This window comes from Rhinopithecus roxellana, chromosome 9, assembly GCF_007565055.1.
Source record: "Rhinopithecus roxellana isolate Shanxi Qingling chromosome 9, ASM756505v1, whole genome shotgun sequence".
Taxonomy (NCBI): Eukaryota; Metazoa; Chordata; class Mammalia; order Primates; family Cercopithecidae; genus Rhinopithecus; species Rhinopithecus roxellana.
Genome location: NC_044557.1, coordinates 84,797,533 through 84,814,401, shown reverse-complemented (window position 1 = coordinate 84,814,401; position 16,869 = coordinate 84,797,533). Strand labels below are relative to the sequence as shown.

At 61.9% G+C, this 16,869-nt stretch overlaps 2 protein-coding genes and 1 long non-coding RNA gene across 6 annotated transcripts in view; 2 read left to right on the top strand and 1 right to left on the bottom strand.

Annotated features, from left to right (window-relative positions):
* Nucleotides 1-9,943, top strand: part of PTP4A3 (protein tyrosine phosphatase 4A3) — a 43,368-nt gene extending 33,425 nt beyond the window's left edge. For all 4 annotated transcript variants that reach the window (XM_030937866.1, XM_030937867.1, XM_010385462.2 and 1 more), the window contains exons 2-6: nucleotides 673-1,622; nucleotides 4,581-4,673; nucleotides 6,490-6,620; nucleotides 7,299-7,373; nucleotides 9,683-9,943. In XM_030937866.1, the coding sequence (XP_030793726.1) occupies nucleotides 1,518-1,622; nucleotides 4,581-4,673; nucleotides 6,490-6,620; nucleotides 7,299-7,373; nucleotides 9,683-9,800 (522 nt within the window). In that variant the 5' untranslated portion in view covers nucleotides 673-1,517 and the 3' untranslated portion in view covers nucleotides 9,801-9,943. The remainder of the gene's footprint in view (nucleotides 1-672; nucleotides 1,623-4,580; nucleotides 4,674-6,489; nucleotides 6,621-7,298; nucleotides 7,374-9,682) is intronic.
* Nucleotides 9,944-11,968: 2,025 nt separating this feature from the next.
* Nucleotides 11,969-16,869, bottom strand: part of LOC104679759 (maestro heat-like repeat family member 5) — a 73,590-nt gene continuing 68,689 nt past the window's right edge. Inside the window, exons 25-30 of the mRNA XM_010385463.2 lie at nucleotides 15,596-15,772; nucleotides 14,824-14,979; nucleotides 14,071-14,193; nucleotides 13,768-13,870; nucleotides 13,496-13,570; nucleotides 11,969-13,037 (exon numbers count right to left, since the gene is read on the bottom strand). Of these exons, the coding sequence (XP_010383765.1) occupies nucleotides 12,937-13,037; nucleotides 13,496-13,570; nucleotides 13,768-13,870; nucleotides 14,071-14,193; nucleotides 14,824-14,979; nucleotides 15,596-15,772 (735 nt within the window). The 3' untranslated portion in view covers nucleotides 11,969-12,936. The remainder of the gene's footprint in view (nucleotides 13,038-13,495; nucleotides 13,571-13,767; nucleotides 13,871-14,070; nucleotides 14,194-14,823; nucleotides 14,980-15,595; nucleotides 15,773-16,869) is intronic.
* On the top strand, nucleotides 15,756-16,542 carry LOC104679758. The gene is made up of 2 exons (XR_750367.2): nucleotides 15,756-16,124; nucleotides 16,309-16,542. It is a non-coding gene; the product is annotated as an uncharacterized LOC104679758 (long non-coding RNA).

Genomic DNA, 16,869 nt, shown 5'->3' with positions numbered 1-16,869 from the left:
CTGAGCTTGGCTGAGCCCTGTGTGAGCAGCGGAGACACAGTGGCAGGGGGACATTGGTGAGCAGGGGGCTACTGACAGGCAGGAGACTCTGCAGAAAGCAAGAGGCAATTAGGGTGGCCCACGGCCGCGTGTGGGGCCAGGCCCCTCACCTCCCTGTACTGGCAGCACTGACTGAGTGTCTGGGCCCCATTCCCTCAGGATGGGCCACCCAGAGAGACCTGGGCTCAGATGTTCGCAGTGGCCAAGAATCGGAAGAGGAGAGGGCAGCTGTCCTGGGGTGGGGTTTCCACAGATCACAGCAGGTGGGCAGGGGCCAGGCTCAGGCTTCTTAGGGGAACTCAGCCTATGTCCCCACAGAGGGACCCATCGTCTGTGTGCTGGGTTCATCATGTCCTCGGGGGTGTGTGTGTCCCTGAAATCCCTGTCCCCTTCTGTCCTCTGTCATGCCCTCCTGGCTGTGTGGTGGCTGCCCTATCGCCTCCAGGCCCTGGGTCAGTCCTGGCAGGAGCCGTGCTTCCTGGTGCTCCCACATAAGGAAATGGACCTAAGAGGGTCATTCACTCAGCATGGTCAGGAGGAGCGCTCTGGGAGAGGTGTCGCCTGTGACTGAGGGCTCAGGGCAGGCATGAACCCCTGCGACCCCTTTCTATTCATTTTCATCTTTCCCCCCAGATGCTGTGTGCTGCGGACCCGCCTGGGGTTCATGGAGTGGGCCACGGGGCCCAGCCCTGAGCACTGTTGTACCCAGGCTCGCCGCGCCTGCTGCTGAGGAGTCCCCGCACTGCTGGCTCTCACCACTGCCCTCGCCTGCCGATGGCCTCTGCTGCCCAGCCTGGGGCCAGCTCTACCGCCTGAGCCCCCTGCCCCCCTCCAGGACTCACCGTACCCTGATGGGGTAACGTGACAGAGGCCCCGCACGTCAGAGGCCGCTGTCCCCACGGCCGCTGCCCGTGACCCCTGGCCCAAGGCCTTTGGAGTTGGTTCAGTTCAAGTTCATTCTTCCTTTGGCCCTTGGGGGCTTGGGGCCCACCTCTGAGTGAAGGGGGCTGTCTGCCCATCCACCGATGTGGAGAGGGCGCCCCCAGCGTGGGGTCCAGCTCTGGACGCTGCTTGGCGGCCGGATTCTCTTTGGGCTTTTAAGTTTTCTTTGCTGAGGTATTTTGGTTGTTCTTTTTATTTTTTGCCTCTTTATGACTATCCAGCTGTGAGAGACAGGAGTTTGGAGTTGCCCGCTTTACTTTGGGTGGGAGTGGGGGGCTGTTTTTTTTCTTTTCTTTTTTAAGAATTGGGTTTTCTTTTTTAATTATCCAAACACTGGGCAGCTTCCTCCCCCACACCTAACTATTTGCACAATATTTGTGCGGGGTATGGGGGTGGGTTTTTAAATCTCGCTTTTCTTGGACAAGCACAGGGATCTTGTTCTCCTCATTTTTGGGGGGTACGTGGGGACTTCTCAGGACGTGTCCCCAGCCTTCTGTGTAGTCCCTTCTGCCCTGCCGGGCCCGTCGGGAGGCGCCATGGCTCGGATGAACCGCCCGGCCCCGGTGGAGGTGAGCTACAAACACATGCGCTTCCTCATCACCCACAACCCCACCAACGCCACGCTCAGCACCTTCATCGAGGTGAGTGGAGACGGAGGTGTGGCAGGCAGGTGGCCCAGGTGTCTGGGAAGCCTGGCTGAGCTGCCTCAGGCCTCCCGAGAGGGGTCCCCAGCCCCGGCTGGCCAGATAAGGCTCACAGCCTTGAAGCAAAGCCCAGTCCCTGTTGCAGGATCCTGGAGGAGGGACGTGAGGGTACCCTGGGGGTCAGGGATGAGGGTGTTGGGGGATCAACTGGGTCCCCTGGGAGGCCTGCAGGGGGCTGGCATGTGATAGGAGGAACTCCATGCCATGTGGATAGAGGCAGGGGGTGAGGTGGGGGGATACATGGGCCAGGCTCTGCGTGCTCAGCCGTGGCCTGGGCTGAGGCCCTCCGGAGTCCTTTGCTGTCCTTTTGACCTCTGTGCATAGGCTGAGTGGGCAGGAGGTGCCCTGGTATGAGAAGTGGGTGCTTAATGGGGAAACAGGCAGACGGGGGACAGGTATGCAGGGCGGCTCCATGGCTAGCCCAGGCCTCCACACGTTGCTGGGCTCTGGGTGAGCCCTCAGGTTAGACGTGGCTGGACAGGGGGCTTCAGGGCCCAGATCTCTATGTGAGGAGGGACTGAGCAAAGGTCAGCACTGACCACAGGAGGGAGGGACCGCTGTGCCCTGGAGAGCCAGCAGAGATGCCTGCCACTGGAAACCCTGGCAGATGGGACCAGATGCGTTTACAGAAGCTATCTTGGGAGTGGAGTCTGGAGAGACCTGCATGGCCTCCTAGAGGAGCCTGGCCCCTGCAGAGCGCTCTGCTGTTTGCAGGCCTGGGGCCATTTGCAGAGTCTGCAGCGGTGTGTGGGGCTGTTGACAGCCTCTGACTGTGCCAGCCGTGTCAGAGGCTGCAGCTGTGTGCGGGGTCATTTATGACTGACTGAGTCCTTTCTCCTGTGACATGAGATAAGCCATCATGGTCTTGTCATAATGAAACAGGGATTTGGGCATGAGGGGGTATTGAAAACTGTAGAGCAGCAGGACGCATTGGGCACCCTGCCATCAGGGAGCCTGGACCCTGGACACTGAGCCGGGTGCTCTACAGAAGATGGCTGTCCCTCTCACAGCTGAGACCCTTGAGATAATAGCAGGATGTACAAGAAAGATTGGCGAGAACATCACGATGAGTGGCCAGGGTCAGGCCTCAGAATATGACTGGGATCAGAGTTAAGCCTGTAACCAATGTCAGGTCTCAATGTGTGACCAAGGTTGGGACTCAGAGTGTGTCCAGGATCAGCACTCAGTATGTGACCAAGGTTGGGGCTCAGTGTTTGACCAGGATCAGGGCTCACCGTGTGACCAGGGTCAGGGTTCGGTGTGTGTCTGGGATCAGGGCTCAGTATGTGACCAGGGTCGAAGCTCAGTGTGTGTCTAGGATCGGGGCTCAGTGTGTGACCAAGGTTGGGACTCTATGTGTGTCCAGGATCAGCACTCAGTATGTGACCAAGGTTGGGGCTCAGTGTTTGACCAGGATCAGTGCTCATGTGTGACCAGGGTCAGGGTTTGGTGTGTGTCTGGGATCAGGGCTCAGTATGTGACCAGGATCGAGGCTCAGTGTATGTCCAGGATCAGGGCTCATGTGTGACCAGGGTCACGGTTCCGTGTGTGTCTGGGAACAGGGCTCGGTATGTGACCAGGATCGAGGCTCAGTGTGTGTCCAGGATCAGGGCTCAGTGTGTGACCAGGATTAGAGCTTAGTAGGTCAGCAGGGTTAGGGAGGGCTCAGCCTGTGACCAGGGTTAAGGCTTAGTACAGGGTCAGGGCTCAGTGTGCGACCAAGATCAAGGCTCAGTATGTGACCAGGATCAGGGCTCAACGTGTCACCAGGGTCGGGCTCAGCATGTGACCAGGATTAGGGCTCACAGGTGTGTGACTGTCAAGGCTCAGGATGTGACCAGGATCAGGGCTCAGTGTGTGACCAGGATCAGGAAGGGCTCAACCTGTGACCAGGGCCAGGGCTGAGTCCTGGGCTGGGTGGCCGTTCCCTCTGCTGAGGGTGCAGAGGGACTCTGAGGTACCCCACGGCCATAGAGCCCAGCACCCCGCCTGCTCCCTGCATTCTCAGATAGTTGGGTGCTGGCCTCTCTGTGTTCTAGGTCCCCGTCCCATGACCAGCAAGACCCAGCAGCTGACTCCTCACCCCTCCCAAAATAGCTGCGAGAGCAGGTGGGGTGGGAACAGCCCTCACACGTGACCCCCGTGAAGTGGGTCCCCCGCAGTGGGGGTATAAATGTCGGCCTGGCTGTGAACTACCACGACCTTTTCCCTGGTCGTGTGGGGCTTTCCTGCTGGTGTGCAGGGCCCAGCTCCCTCCTGGCTGCCATCTGAGTGATGCCCACCCTCCCTGCTCTGAGATGCCCCAGCTGACGCCCGCCCCTCTTGGACCCCAAAGTCCCCCTGGACTGGACCCATCCCTGCGGCTCAGCTGGGGTCGCTGCTCAGATGCAGGGGCTCACGTGTGGACTGGGGGGTCCAGTTCCTGCTGCAGGGACCCAGTAGCTTTTCTGGAAGAAATGTCCTTGCTGGTAGATCTGGGGTCCTGAGCACCCCAGAGGAGGGAGTGGTGTGCTGGGGAGCTGGGGTCCCAGCTGCCGGTGACCATGAATGTAGGTGGGGACACGTTTGCCTTTGCTGGGTGGCCCAAGGGACCTGGGACAGGCTCTTTCACACCCAGACACCACCTTGACCAGTGGCGGAGCCCGAAGTCCACTCTTGGTGGGCCTCACTGCATCAGGGTCTGCCTACCTTCCCTGGGGGCTTCAGGGACCATGCCCCTGCCCCAGGGGACTGAGGGGACAGGATTCCACCCTGAGAGGTCTGAGGGGACATGTCCAAGTCCTGGGTGATGATGGGGGACACAGCTGTGCCCTGGGAGCCCTGGTGAGTGGGTCCCGCTCCCTGAGCACTGCAGCCCCAGCCCAGCCCTGCCTCCTCCGTCCTCCCCTCCCCCAGGACCTGAAGAAGTACGGGGCCACCACCGTGGTGCGCGTGTGTGAAGTGACCTATGACAAAACGCCACTGGAGAAGGACGGCATCACAGTCGTGGTGAGGCGCGTGCCACGGGGACCCTGGCCACGGGGACCCTTGTTGCTGCTGCCACCAGGGGAGGGTGGGGTGGGGGCTCTGGGCCTGCACAGAGGGTTTGGTGCCCCTCCTGTGGCAGCCCCGGACATGTTTGTGCCTGGGCCACGTGTGTGTCTGGGTACATCGAGGGAAGGCCAGGGTGTTGGGCCTTGTGACCTCAAGAAAGTCACCCTTGTGTACCCCATCTTTCTGTCTCTAGATTGGGCCAGCCTGGCTCGCCAGGCAGGGGTGGCACATGCTTGGTGCATGGGCCAAGGTGGGGGTTGGGCTCCTCCACCTGTCTCAGACCCTCCTCCCGTCCTGTCTTGGGTCCATCTCAGTCTCTGCCCGGGTTGCTGCAGCCCCGTTGCCAGGCAGCAGGCTCCTGGGGAGGACCCTTGGGCAGTTTCCTTGGCTCCTTTGGCCCTGGGGACCCAGGTCTGGGCGGGGTGTGGGGCGGTTCTGCTGCCGTATCCTTGGGGGGGCCACAGCAGCTGCAGGCCCAGAGCCGGCCCCAGGGCAGGGGGTCCACCCCCAGCCCGGTAGATGACTGCCCCCTGGTGCAGGCCTGCCCAGCTGTGTCCGGGCCTGTCTCCTCAGTGCGGAGCTTGATGATCCCCTCAGTCACTGCTTTTCATCCCAGGACTCTGCTTTTGGCTGTGGTTGCTGTTTCATAACCTCAGCTTGGCGGTTTGGAGTGGTGGCAGTGCTGGCGCTTTGGGGTCAGACAGGCCTTGGGCTGCGTCCCGCCTCTGCCCTCCCCAGCCTTGTGACACTGCAGGTCACTCTGAGCCTTGGGTTCCTCACCTCAAAGCGAGGCTGCTTGGAAGAATGGGAGGTGAAGGCGTGTCTCCGCTTCTCGCATGGGGTGCACCCACACCCTCCTCCTCTTCCACAGCAGTGGGAGGGATTGGGGTCAGACGTAAGTAGTCGTGCAGACCAGTTGTCTCTAGGAGTTGCCCTGCCTGGAGGCTGGGGAGGGGTGAGATGCCCCCAAGGGCTGCGTGTCTGCTCATTGGGCCCAGCGGCTCTCCCTGGCACCAGAGAGCCCCAGGCCTGGCACAGTCCCGCGGCCCTGCATGAACTCTCTTTCCCAAGATTGAAATGTGTCCATTCCTACTGCAGCGCTCTGGCCCGGGCCCTCCCCTAGGAGGACTCACTTGCCCACCGATCCTGGGCGCTGGGGAACGGGACTGTGGGAAGCACAGGTCATCTTCTAAGACCAAATGAACCCCCAGGAACAATGGGCCGGGGTCCCAGTGGAACCGCCTGTTTTGAGTGCCCTTGGAAACATGGGCCCTGTCTCGCCCCATAACCCTGTCTTCAGTCTTTCCTGGCACCTGGGCTGTGTGTGGCACGTGCCAGCCGTCTTTGCATGCCACCACAGGGGACTAGACCTCTTGCACCAGCCGACCCAAAACCTCTCAGGCTGCCACCGGCACACAGGCGTGAGGGATTGTGATCCCAGAACCAGAGCTAGGGCTGACAGGTGTGAGGATTAGGATTTGTGTGACTCTGGACGAGGCTCCACTCAGAAAGGGGTGGGGTGGTCTAGGAAGGCTTCCTGGAGGAGGGGACAGCTGTAGTGTACAGGGAATGAGGAGGAGTCTAAAGCACCCACCATGGGGTGCCCATGGTCAAGCTGTACGCCTCCTGTGTGTCCTCTGGGTCTGCTGCCCCCACCCTAGTGGGCTCCTGGCACCCTCTGCCTCTCAGAGCTCCCTGTTCTCGCCTGAGCCCCAGGGCCACCTCTCCACTTGCCCGCAGCTGGGGGTCCTCATGTCGCTTCCCTCTGCAGGACTGGCCGTTTGACGACGGGGCGCCCCCGCCCGGCAAGGTAGTGGAAGACTGGCTGAGCCTGGTGAAGGCCAAGTTCTGTGAGGCCCCCGGCAGCTGCGTGGCTGTGCACTGCGTGGCGGGCCTGGGCCGGTGAGTGTCGGGGCAGGGCGGGGCTCACCATGTCAGGTGGTTGGGCATCTCGTGGTCCGATAGCCTCGCTTTTGGATGTGGGTCTTGAACACACGTCATACGACCTTCCCAGGAGGCCCGTGCCCCAAGTGCTGGGGCTCCCAGACTGGTCCTCTCCCAGCATCACAGAGAGGAAGTGCTTCCCAAAGTCTAACCCAACTTCTTCCTGCCGTGGTTGTAACCATCCTGACATCTTGTTCAGGAAAGGGCTGTCATTCCCCTCTCCAGACACAAAGATCCACCCCCACACAGCTGGGGCCTCAGACCCCTGCTGGGAGAACGGGAGGAAGAATGGCAGCTGGGATCAGATGAAATGACCAGTGGGACAGCCCCATCCGCAGGGGGAACCCTAGGCGAGCAGGGTTGATAGCAGGCACGGATCCAGCTCTTAGTACTTCACCCGGGAGCCCTTATTTAACCCTCTACCAGCGGATCGCAGAGAGGTTGCCTAGGAGGGAGCCAGGATTTGGACCCAGTGCTCAGGCCGGGCTCTGAGGCTGTGGCCTCCGTGGGGGAGCTTCAGGCAGGGGGGAGTCTGGGCCCCTTGGGCCCCTGTGCCCTGCATCTTCAGCAGGTGCCCTGCCAAGGGGACAGGGGTGCGCAGGCTCCGATGACCCCAGCCCTTCTGTTTGCCCCCAGGGCTCCAGTCCTTGTGGCGCTGGCCCTCATTGAGAGTGGGATGAAGTATGAGGATGCCATCCAGTTCATCCGCCAGTGAGTGGCCGAGGTGGCGGGGTGGGCTGAGTGGCCGAGGTGGCAGCAGGGTGGGCTGAGTGGCCGAGGTGGCGGGGTGGGCTGAGTGGCCGAGGTGGCGGGGTGGGCTGAGTGGCCGAGGTGGCGGGGTGGGCTGTGAGCGCTGGGGAAGGGGAGATCTGGCTGCCCACAAAGGGTGTTGGCATTGACTGTGTGATTCTGTTGCCCTGAGGCTGCGTTGCTCAGCACAAGCTGGGCCTTGCTGCAGAAACGGGGAAGTCCGAGGTGTTTCTAATGGGTGGGGACAGCAGCCCCTGAGGGACCATGCAGCTACGCAGGGACACAGCGAGGCCACTCGCCATGCCGTCCTGCCTGCCCTCCACAGACGGAGCTCCTTCCTTCCCAGCCATCCTGATGGGGGTGGAAGGACCCTCAGCCAGCCAGTTCAGTCCCTCCATGAAAAACAAGAGCCTGAAACCCCATACCACACCGTGTCCACCCCCAAGGACGCTCACACTGGGCTAGTGTCTCAGAGCTGCTCTGAGTCCAGCTGCTCACCACCCCTCCCCCTCAACCCTGAGCTCTCCAGCTCAGCCCCTCCCGCCCTCCTTGGAGGCTTCCAGTCCAGCTTGCCTGCCCCATCCCTGTCACTTGGTGGCCTCCCTGGGGAAGGCTGCCATCTGCCCACTGCCCAGGGGGCCCTGGGGGAGTCTGGCCGGGACAGCAGGGCCAACTCTGGAGGAACGGATGCGGCGCCTGAAGCCTGCCCCTGCCCAGCCCACCATGTGCCTGCCCATGAGTGCAACACACCCGTGCTACTCTTTGGACAGGCTTGGCTAGCGAGGCCATCTCTTCCTCCCAGAGGCCGGCTTGTTCCTGCCATACTGGCTGGCCAGCCCTGTGGGTCCGTGCGAGAGCGTGGCCTGCCCTGTGGGTCTGTGTGGGAGCGTGGCCAGCCCTGCAGGTCCGTGCGAGAGCGTGGCCCTGTGGGTCTGTGTGGGAGCGTGTCCTGCAGGTGCTCAGGTCTCCTTGGGGACTCTGGGATGTGCATGCTCACACACAGACACGCATGGGGGTCATGCAGCACACACAAGTACACGTGTGCACATACAGACCCAAACATACGCAGGCACATACGTACAGGCAGGTGTGTGTGAACACAGGCACATACAGACAAGTGGGTATTTGCACACGTAGACACACATGGATGCACTCAGGCACGTACACATGTGTGCACTCATACATGACATGCACTTTCACACATGCGGGTGCACACAGGCGAGCACCTTCCCTGGGGCCTCTCCCGACCCCACGTTTCAGCGAGCCAGGGCTTGTCTCTCCCTTGTGGCTTTTGCTGTGTGGCTCCCCGCACCTGAGGCTGTGCTGGTCAGGACAGGTTGGGCGGTGCCGCAGAAATGGCCAGGCCCAGAACAGCATGGGTGTTTCTTGCCCCTGTTGCGTGTCTGTTGGTGGGGGCCCTCCGTGGAGGCCTTGCTGAGGGCTGCGCCTTCCCCAGCATGCCGGTTGCTGGGCAGGGGAAGCGAGCATGGTGGAGCCACACGGGGCGCCTGCAGCTTTGCTGGACAGGCTCCTTGTGCTACTTCCGCTCCCACTTCCTTGGCCAGGGCGAGCCCGTGGCCACGCCTGAGGCCATGGCAGGTGGGGATGGATGAGCCTCCAGAGGCGCTGGGCGGGCAACCCCAGGCCCCGGACACCTGTCACCTCAGGGTCTCTCAGGTGTGGGTGCAGCATCCTCTCCTCCAGGAAGCCTTCCTGTCCACCCCAGCTCAGGTATATGTGGTCAAGGACCAGGTGGCAGGGACAGGGTGCGCACACAGCCCAGGTCCCCACTGTAAGGACCAGGTGGCAGGGATGGTGGGGACAGGGTGAGCACGCAACCGAGGTCCCTGCTGTAAGTGAAGGTCGTGTAGCTGGGCTGGAATTCTGGGCTCAGCTCCTCCCTTACTCACAGCACCCCCCTTCCTGGATGGTAGAGGTGCCCAGACACCACCCTTGTTGCCTGCTTATGGACTTGGGGTGGGTCCTACCCATCTGGGGAAGCCTGGGGGCCGTAGGGAGCCCAGAGTCAGCCTGGAGGAGGTGGCGCTTTGGTGAGTTTGGAAGGCAAGCAGGGGTAAGTTGCAGGAGGCCAGGAAAGGGTGACTGTGACTCTGGGAGCGGCCATGGCAAGGCCCTGGGATGGGAGGGGCTTGGCCAGCTGCAAGGCGTTACTCCAGCTCACTGTACTCTCAGCTTCCAGCTCCCTGGGACAGGTGAGGTGGCTGAGCCAGGGCCTTGGATGAACCCTGTCCCTGTCCCTCTCTTCCTAGGAAGCGCCGTGGAGCCATCAACAGCAAGCAGCTCACCTATCTGGAGAAATACCGGCCCAAACAGAGGCTGCGGTTCAAAGACCCACACACGCACAAGACCCGGTGCTGTGTCATGTAGCTCAGGACCTTGCCCGGGCCTGGTTGCCCTGCCCAGCCCTGCTCTGCCCAGCCCAGCAGGGGCTCCAGGCCTTGGCTGGCCCCACATCGCCTTTTCCTCCCAGACGCCTCCGCACACTTGTGTCCGAGGAGCCCCCGGCCCGTGTGGCCTCCGGGCCTTCTCCTGTCTCTGCCGCTCCCTCTGGCGGCGCTGGCCGTGGCTCTGTCTTTCCAAGGTGGGTCGGGCGCCCTCTTCCCTGGACCCCCTGCCCGCCCGCTCCCACACCAGCCCAGGCCGGTCTCCTCTGGCCTGTTTGTTGCAGGGCGGGGGTACATTTTGTAACCACTGGGCGCCCCCAGCCCCTCTTCTGTGACCCCTTGCCCTGACCTGTTCTCGGCACCTTAAATTATTAGACCCCAGGGCAGTCAGGTGCTCCGGACACTCGAAGGCAATAAATCAGGAGCCGTGGCGTGGCCGTGTGTGTGTGGAGTGGGCTGAGGCGTCAGGCGGGCGGGCCGGTGGCCTGGGGGCCCCCCTGGGGGGCTCAGGAGGCCGCTATCCGGATGCTGGGCCGCTGCCCAGGATGGGGCTCCCGCGTGCTCCTACGCTGCCCTCTGGTGGCCGTTCTGGGTCCCTGCATGCCGACCCAGGGGCCGGCCTGCCTTGTCTTGAAACCCAGGCGGGAGCCCTGCTTTGGGCGGGGTGGCCATGTTCACGGTTCTCGGGACTGTGACATTAGAAGGCGAGGTGGGTCACCAGCATTGTCCTCTGCAGGATGGGCTGGGATTCATTTGGCACTTCCTCAGGGCCTGTGTCCGGCGGGTTGGTCCCTGTCCTGCCCCAACCAGGTGTCCACATTTCAGGCTCCGAGGTGCAGAGAAGGGTGCAGGTGGTGGCTCAGGTGGAGGAAGGCACCATCCATCAGCCTAGGGAGGGAGGGTACCTCCTGGGCACCTGGGGCTGGATGTGAGAGGCCTGGACCGGGGCCTGCTGGAGGGCGTGGACTGGATGCTCATGTGTTCCTGGGTGCAGTGTCTGTGTTGGTGGCCGGCCCCACCCTAGGCCTGGGTGCACGGAGGGCATGGCCCCAGCTGGGAGGAAGGTGGGCCTGGGGCTGGCCCCAGGGTTTGGAGAGCCTAGGAGTGGTGTCTGTCCTGGGGCCCTAGGAGGTTCCAGCAAGGAGCAATTGGGGCAGGTCTGGAGGAGGTCAGTGGATAAGATGGGGAGATGTGGAAACCCCAAAAGCCCTTTCTCAAGCAGCCCTGCCTCCAAGACTGACACATGGCTAAGGGGGCCACAGACCTGTGTGGAGAAAGGGCAACAGCTCTTCCGGATGGTTACTCCTTTCCTCAAACACATTTGGAACTCAAGTAAATCCAATGCGTGGTGGGTGAAGTTTGCTGTATTTTTTCAATCCACCAGCCAAGTTTTGGGGTCACCTCTGCTGGCCCTGTGTAGCCATGTCCCTGCCCCAAGAGGCTCACAGTCTAGGAGAGTTGCGGGGAAGACAGGCTGGTAAGCCTCCCAGTTACAGCTAGGGGTGTTCCACCTCGGGGGGTGGCAGGGAGAGGGGGCATGGAGGCGGGGCCTTGGGATACTCCACCTTGGGGGCCTGGGAGACAGGATGCATGGAGGTGGGGCCTTGGGGTGTTCCACCTTGGGGGGACTGAGGGACAGGGTGCATGGAGGCAGGGCCTCAGAGTGCTCCACCTTGGGGGGGATGGGGTAATGGGGGCATGGAGGCGGGGCCTTGGTGTGCTCCTCCTCAGGGGTACGGGGGAATAGGGGGCATGGAGGTGGGGCCTTGGGGTGTTCCACCTTATGGGGGGCAGGGGGAATGGAGGACATGGAGATGGGGCCTTGGGGTGCTTTACCTTGGGGGGCAGGGGGAATGGGGGGCATGGAGGTGTGGCCTTGGGGTGCTCCACCTTGGTGGGGGGCAGGGGAAATGGGGGCATGGGAGCATGGAGGTGGGGCCTTGGGGTGCTCCACCTTGGTGGCGGGCAGTGGAAATGGGGGCATGGAGGTAGGGCCTTGGGGTGCTCCACCTTGGTGGCGGGCAGGGGAAATGGGGGCATGAAGGTGGGGCCTTGGGGTGCTCCACTTTGTTGGGGGGCAGAGTTACAGGAGGTGTGGAGGTGGGGCCTGGGGGGCACAGTGCAGAGTACCAGGCTGGGAGGTGGGGGAGATGCTCCATGTGGAAGGACCACCTGAGCTGAGTGTGGAGTGGGGTCAGCACTGGCCGGGAGGGGAAAGGGGGTGCAGTCTGGATCATCCCATCGGTGGGATGGTGGCTGGCCTGGCAGAATCCCGAGACAGAGGCAGCATGGGATGAGAGCCCAGGCAGAGCCCTGCAGGGAGGGGCTCTCCAGGAGCTGTGTGGACCCCAGGCCAGGTGGAAACCCAGGCCGAGGTTGAAGGTTGGGCAGGTAGGTTCCCTGGTGGCTCTCTGGGAGTCCAGGGTACCTGCCTCTGGACTCATCCCTCCAAGGGTCTTGGGAGAAAGGTCTTACTGCCCATTTTACAGATGGAACAGCTGAGGCTCAGAGAGCCAAGACTCCTGCCTCAGGCCACAGTGTGTCCAGGGTGGGCCTGGCTGGTTCTGCTGCTAACCCTGAATGGACTGAGGATGTTGATGGCGGTAGAGGGAGACATTGGGGTCCCGACTGAGGGAACTCTATCCCACCATCAGCTCCTAGCCACTGTGGCGCATCAAGCTGGAGACAGACTGAAGATTGAGCAGCCACCCTGGGTGCAAGCTGCCCTCGATTCGAGCGCCTGCCCAGCCCCCAGGACCCTGGGACGCTGGCAGGCTGTGGCTTGGGCTCAGGCCCCAATCGAGGGGACCCTGCCTCCAGGAGTGGACAGGCGTCCACCTGCAGGGCGCTTCACAGACTTCACAGTTTGTCTCTGTCCTCTGGGCCTGACCCTGAGTTTATCCCCAAGTCCTGCCAGTGTCTCCTGGGGCTTAGCTTGGTCACAGCAGAAGGGCCCCTGGTGGGCAGGGAGCTGACACACATCAAGCTGCTTTGTTGAATCTAGATCTTTCTTTCAAATGGAAAAATGTTATGCAACCAAGCTCTGTGGGGGGCGGATGGGGCAGGGCTGACCAGGTGGGCATAGCCGGGGGAAGGCAGTTGGGGAGGATGGCTGCAGGTCACTGCTTGGGTCTGGCCGACACCTTCTGGAGGAAGGAGAGCTGGCTGGTGGCAAATTCCCGGATGCTGGGCTCGGGGTCATTTTTGAGATGTTCAAAAGCTCCAGAAGAGGAGGAGCAGGTCAGAGGTGACCCCAGCCCAGGAGCAGCCCCTTTACTCCAGCCCGGGTGGGGTGAGGGGTGGGTGGTGGGTGGTGGGTGGGGCCGGCTCAGACCCCACCTCCTGTGACTCCAGGCCTGGGATGCTTCCCTCCACTACTCACCCACCACCCCCATTCCTGGCCCCTTGTTCTATTGGTGCCATGAGGCAGCTGTGGAGTGGGTGTGAGCCTCAGGCCCCAGGTGCCCTGATGGGGGCTTGGGGAGGGGAAGGGTCAACCTCAGCCTCAAGACATGAAGGTGGGATGGGGGCTGGGCACTGCTCAGGAGGCCTGTGTCTTTGTCCTGATCTGGGTACGGGGGCGGGGGTTCCCCTCTGGGGCCTCAGTCTTGCTGTCTGTGCCGTGGGCAGGGGTGGGAGGGTGTGGGCTGTGGGAGCTCTGGAGGGAGGGCCGCTTACTGCAGAATAGCAGGTTGATGTCCCCGGCGTTCAGCATCTGGAACACGGCCTGGGGGTGGCAGCAGATGGTGTGGCCTGTGCGACAGACGGGCAGCTGGCGGCTCGGGCTCCCTGTCTCCTGGGAGTCTCTAGCCCACCCCTAGCCCCTCTTCAGCCCCAAGCTCCTCCTCATCCACCCCCTTTCCTCTCTTGTGGGTGGTGGGTCAGAGAGGGTCGGGGTGCTTGGGTGGGGCAGGCCTGGGGGTCTCCAAGCCCGGCCCTGCCCCCCCTACCTATGAAGAGCGCCGCCCAGGTCTTGATATGGCAGGGGTGGCTGTGCAGGTAGCTGAGGGCCTGTGACAAGTGGATGCTGAATTCCTCCTGGCTGCGGGTCATCTGGCCGGAGGAGAGCACACCTGGCTGGGGCGGGTTGGGGGCCCCTGGGGATACCAGGGTCTTCCCGCCCTAGCTTGCTTTGCCCAGCCCTTGGAGCTGCCATAGCAGCTGTGTGTGAGACGGGAGTGAATGGGGAGCTGCAAGCCTGGTCCCCCCACTCCCTGGCCCTGTTCCTCCCCACCGATCCCGAGGCCCCTCACCAGGCAGGTCCAGAGGAAGTGGCGGGCGCTGAGGCCCCTCTCCCAGGCCAGCGTGCAGAAGAGGGTGTGCCGCAGCCGCCAGCGGAGAAGCACAGCACAGCGGTAGAAGGTGAACTTGGCCTGCTGTGGGGACAGGCGTGGAGGGTCGCCCACCGCCTGTGTCTGAGCCCTTTCCCCTCCGTGGGCACTGGAGGGCGCCTGCTGTGGGGGTGTTCCCTGGCTCTGTCCTGCTTGTGCCCCTTGGCAAGCCTCCGGGACCCTGGCAACAGCATCTGGCCCCCCGGAGCCCAGGCTGGCCTGCCCACGGCCCTGCCCCTGCCTCTGCCCCTTCCACAGTTGCCGCGTATCTTTTTCCCCATGGCAGGGAGACCTGCAAGGCCAAGTTGTGACTTCATGGGCTATGCACAGGGCGTGTGCTGGCACAGCAGGCAGGGTGCAGTCCGTATTCACACAAGCTCTGTGAACTGCCGGATCCCCCGCCCCGTGATGGGCACTGGGGGCACAGCAGTGAGCAGAAAAGATCGGGTCCTGCCGCATTGACGGCAAGCCTTGCTTGCGTGCGTGTGCACATCGGGGAGCAGGCAGGCCAACTGTGGCCAGAGAAACCAGTGCAGGTGGCCAGACCCTCTGCCCACCACTTGCTGCCCCGTGGGAGCTCCCCTAGCTCTCAGGCAGCCCTGCTGCCGTCCATCTGCCCCGTGCCCTGGCCAAGGTGAAGGCCTACCACCTGCCTTTCCTGGGGAGGGCACTGACCGTGGTGACAGCTGGGCATCGATCCTTCAGGTGGAGGAGCAGGGGCACCATGCTCTGGTGCACCTGGGTCCGCAGGCCGCTCAGCTCCCTGTCTGCCATGGCCGCCACCAGGTCCCCGAACAGTGCCATGGCTGCTGCCCGAATCCTGTCCCGCTCCTGCAAGGAAGAGGCTCAGAGGCACGGCCAGACCTGTCTAGGGGTCCCAGCTTTTGTCTAAGTTGGGACCCCACACCTTACTGTAGGGGTGTAACTCAGTTCCTTCTGCAGGATTCCTTCACCCAGGCTCTCGGCTCCTGGGGAAGGGCTGGGGCTCCCCGCTCACACAGGGCTCTCTGGCGTCCCTGAGGACGTAAGAATCACATCTCCCTTCTACTCACAACTGCATCCTGGCAGTCCAGGCCTCATGAATGCATTTGAGGGGCGCCTGTCCCCGTGATTTCCCAGTGAAGGAAAAACAGCCACACTAACCGTGCTGACATGTCAGAAAGTTACATCTGGGTAAGCCTGTTGTGGGGCCGGAGACCAGTGCACTTGGAGACTGAACGTGAGAACTAGTTCAGCCCTGTGGTGAAGGGGCAAGCGCCAGGGACCCACCCAGCCCACCTGCACAGTGCCCACCTCAACCGAGGGCCACAAGTGGGCAGCTCCCCTGGGCCTGGGCCTCCTTGCCTGCAGCTTGGGGTCCCCCCTTTGGCAGAGGAAGGGAGCTGGGTTGGGAGGAGGGTCCTGAAGGGCGTGAGCAGGAGGTAGCCCCGCCTGCCCCAGTGCTCACGTCATTAAAGAAGGAGCGTGCACTGATGGCAACACTGAGGCTCTGGCTCCCTGCACCCTGCGTGCCCAGTTGGTGCAGCATGACTGACACGGTGTCCATGATGCACAGGATCACCTGCTCGTTGCTCTGGAAGAAGCCGTCGAGGAAGGGCCGCAGCTGTCCCCGGAGCAGGCTTCCCTGGGGGTGGTGGCGGCTGGTGGGCAGAGAGCACCAGGACCCACTGGCCCCATGCCCCACCTCACCCTCCCAGTTGCTCCCCTCACCCCGTCTGCACCGCGGGCTGGGGGGTGGTGATTCAGAGCTGCGGGTTCCAGCCTGGCGCTGCCCGCCATAGGGAACTGTGCCCCTACCTGGGCTTTTTCCACCAGGAGCTGTGTGGCCTGGACAGGGTGGCCTCTTTTCTTTTCTGAGACAGGGTCTCATTCTGTCACCCAGGCTGGAGTACAGTGGTGTGGTCATAGCTTACTGCAGCCTTGACCTGCCAGGCTCAAGCAATCCTACATAGCCTCCTGAGTATCTGGGACTACAGGTGCGTGCCACCTCACTTTGTTTCCGCTTTTGTTTTTGGTAGAGATGGGGTCTCACTATGTTGCCTAGACTGGTCTCAAACTCCTGGGGTTGAGCAATCTACCCGCCTTGGCCTCCCAAAGTGTTGGGATTACAGGCGTGAGCCAACACATTCGACATTTTTTTTTTTTTCAATTAATTTTCAGCCAGTTCTACCTGCTCCACTTGATTGTGTGTTTGCAGTGAGTTCCTGAGTTATCGGGATGAATGGTCAGAAAGCAGTGTGCCCACCAATGGATGTTTCCTGCCATTGGGCCCCTTAGCAGTGACTTGTGTGCAAACCAGGGTGATTTTTACAACTTTTAAACAAGTTTATAGCAACTTTGTTGGCTTTCAAAGCTGTTTGCTTTGAAAATATTAAATTGATTTTCAGCAAGTGAGTCATTCAACAGACATACTTTGTGAACATCTGTGTGTGCAGCCCGTGCTTGAAGACCAGGGTTCTGGCCAGGTCAGAACAGGACAACAGAATGAAATTGTAATGGAAATGGCGAGAAAAAAAAAAAAAAATGCATAGCTTGGCTTACTTCTGCTCAGTGAGAGTGCAGCGGGGTGGCCTGCCCCAGCCATACCTGGTTCAGCCTGCACATCTCCAAGCCGGCAGGCCTCCCTGGCTGGCAGTGCTCTCGGGGCCTGTCTCCTCTGGCCTGCTCTGGCTGCTCGCCCACATCCCACCTGATGCCAGGTAGGGAACCACTCCCTCTTCT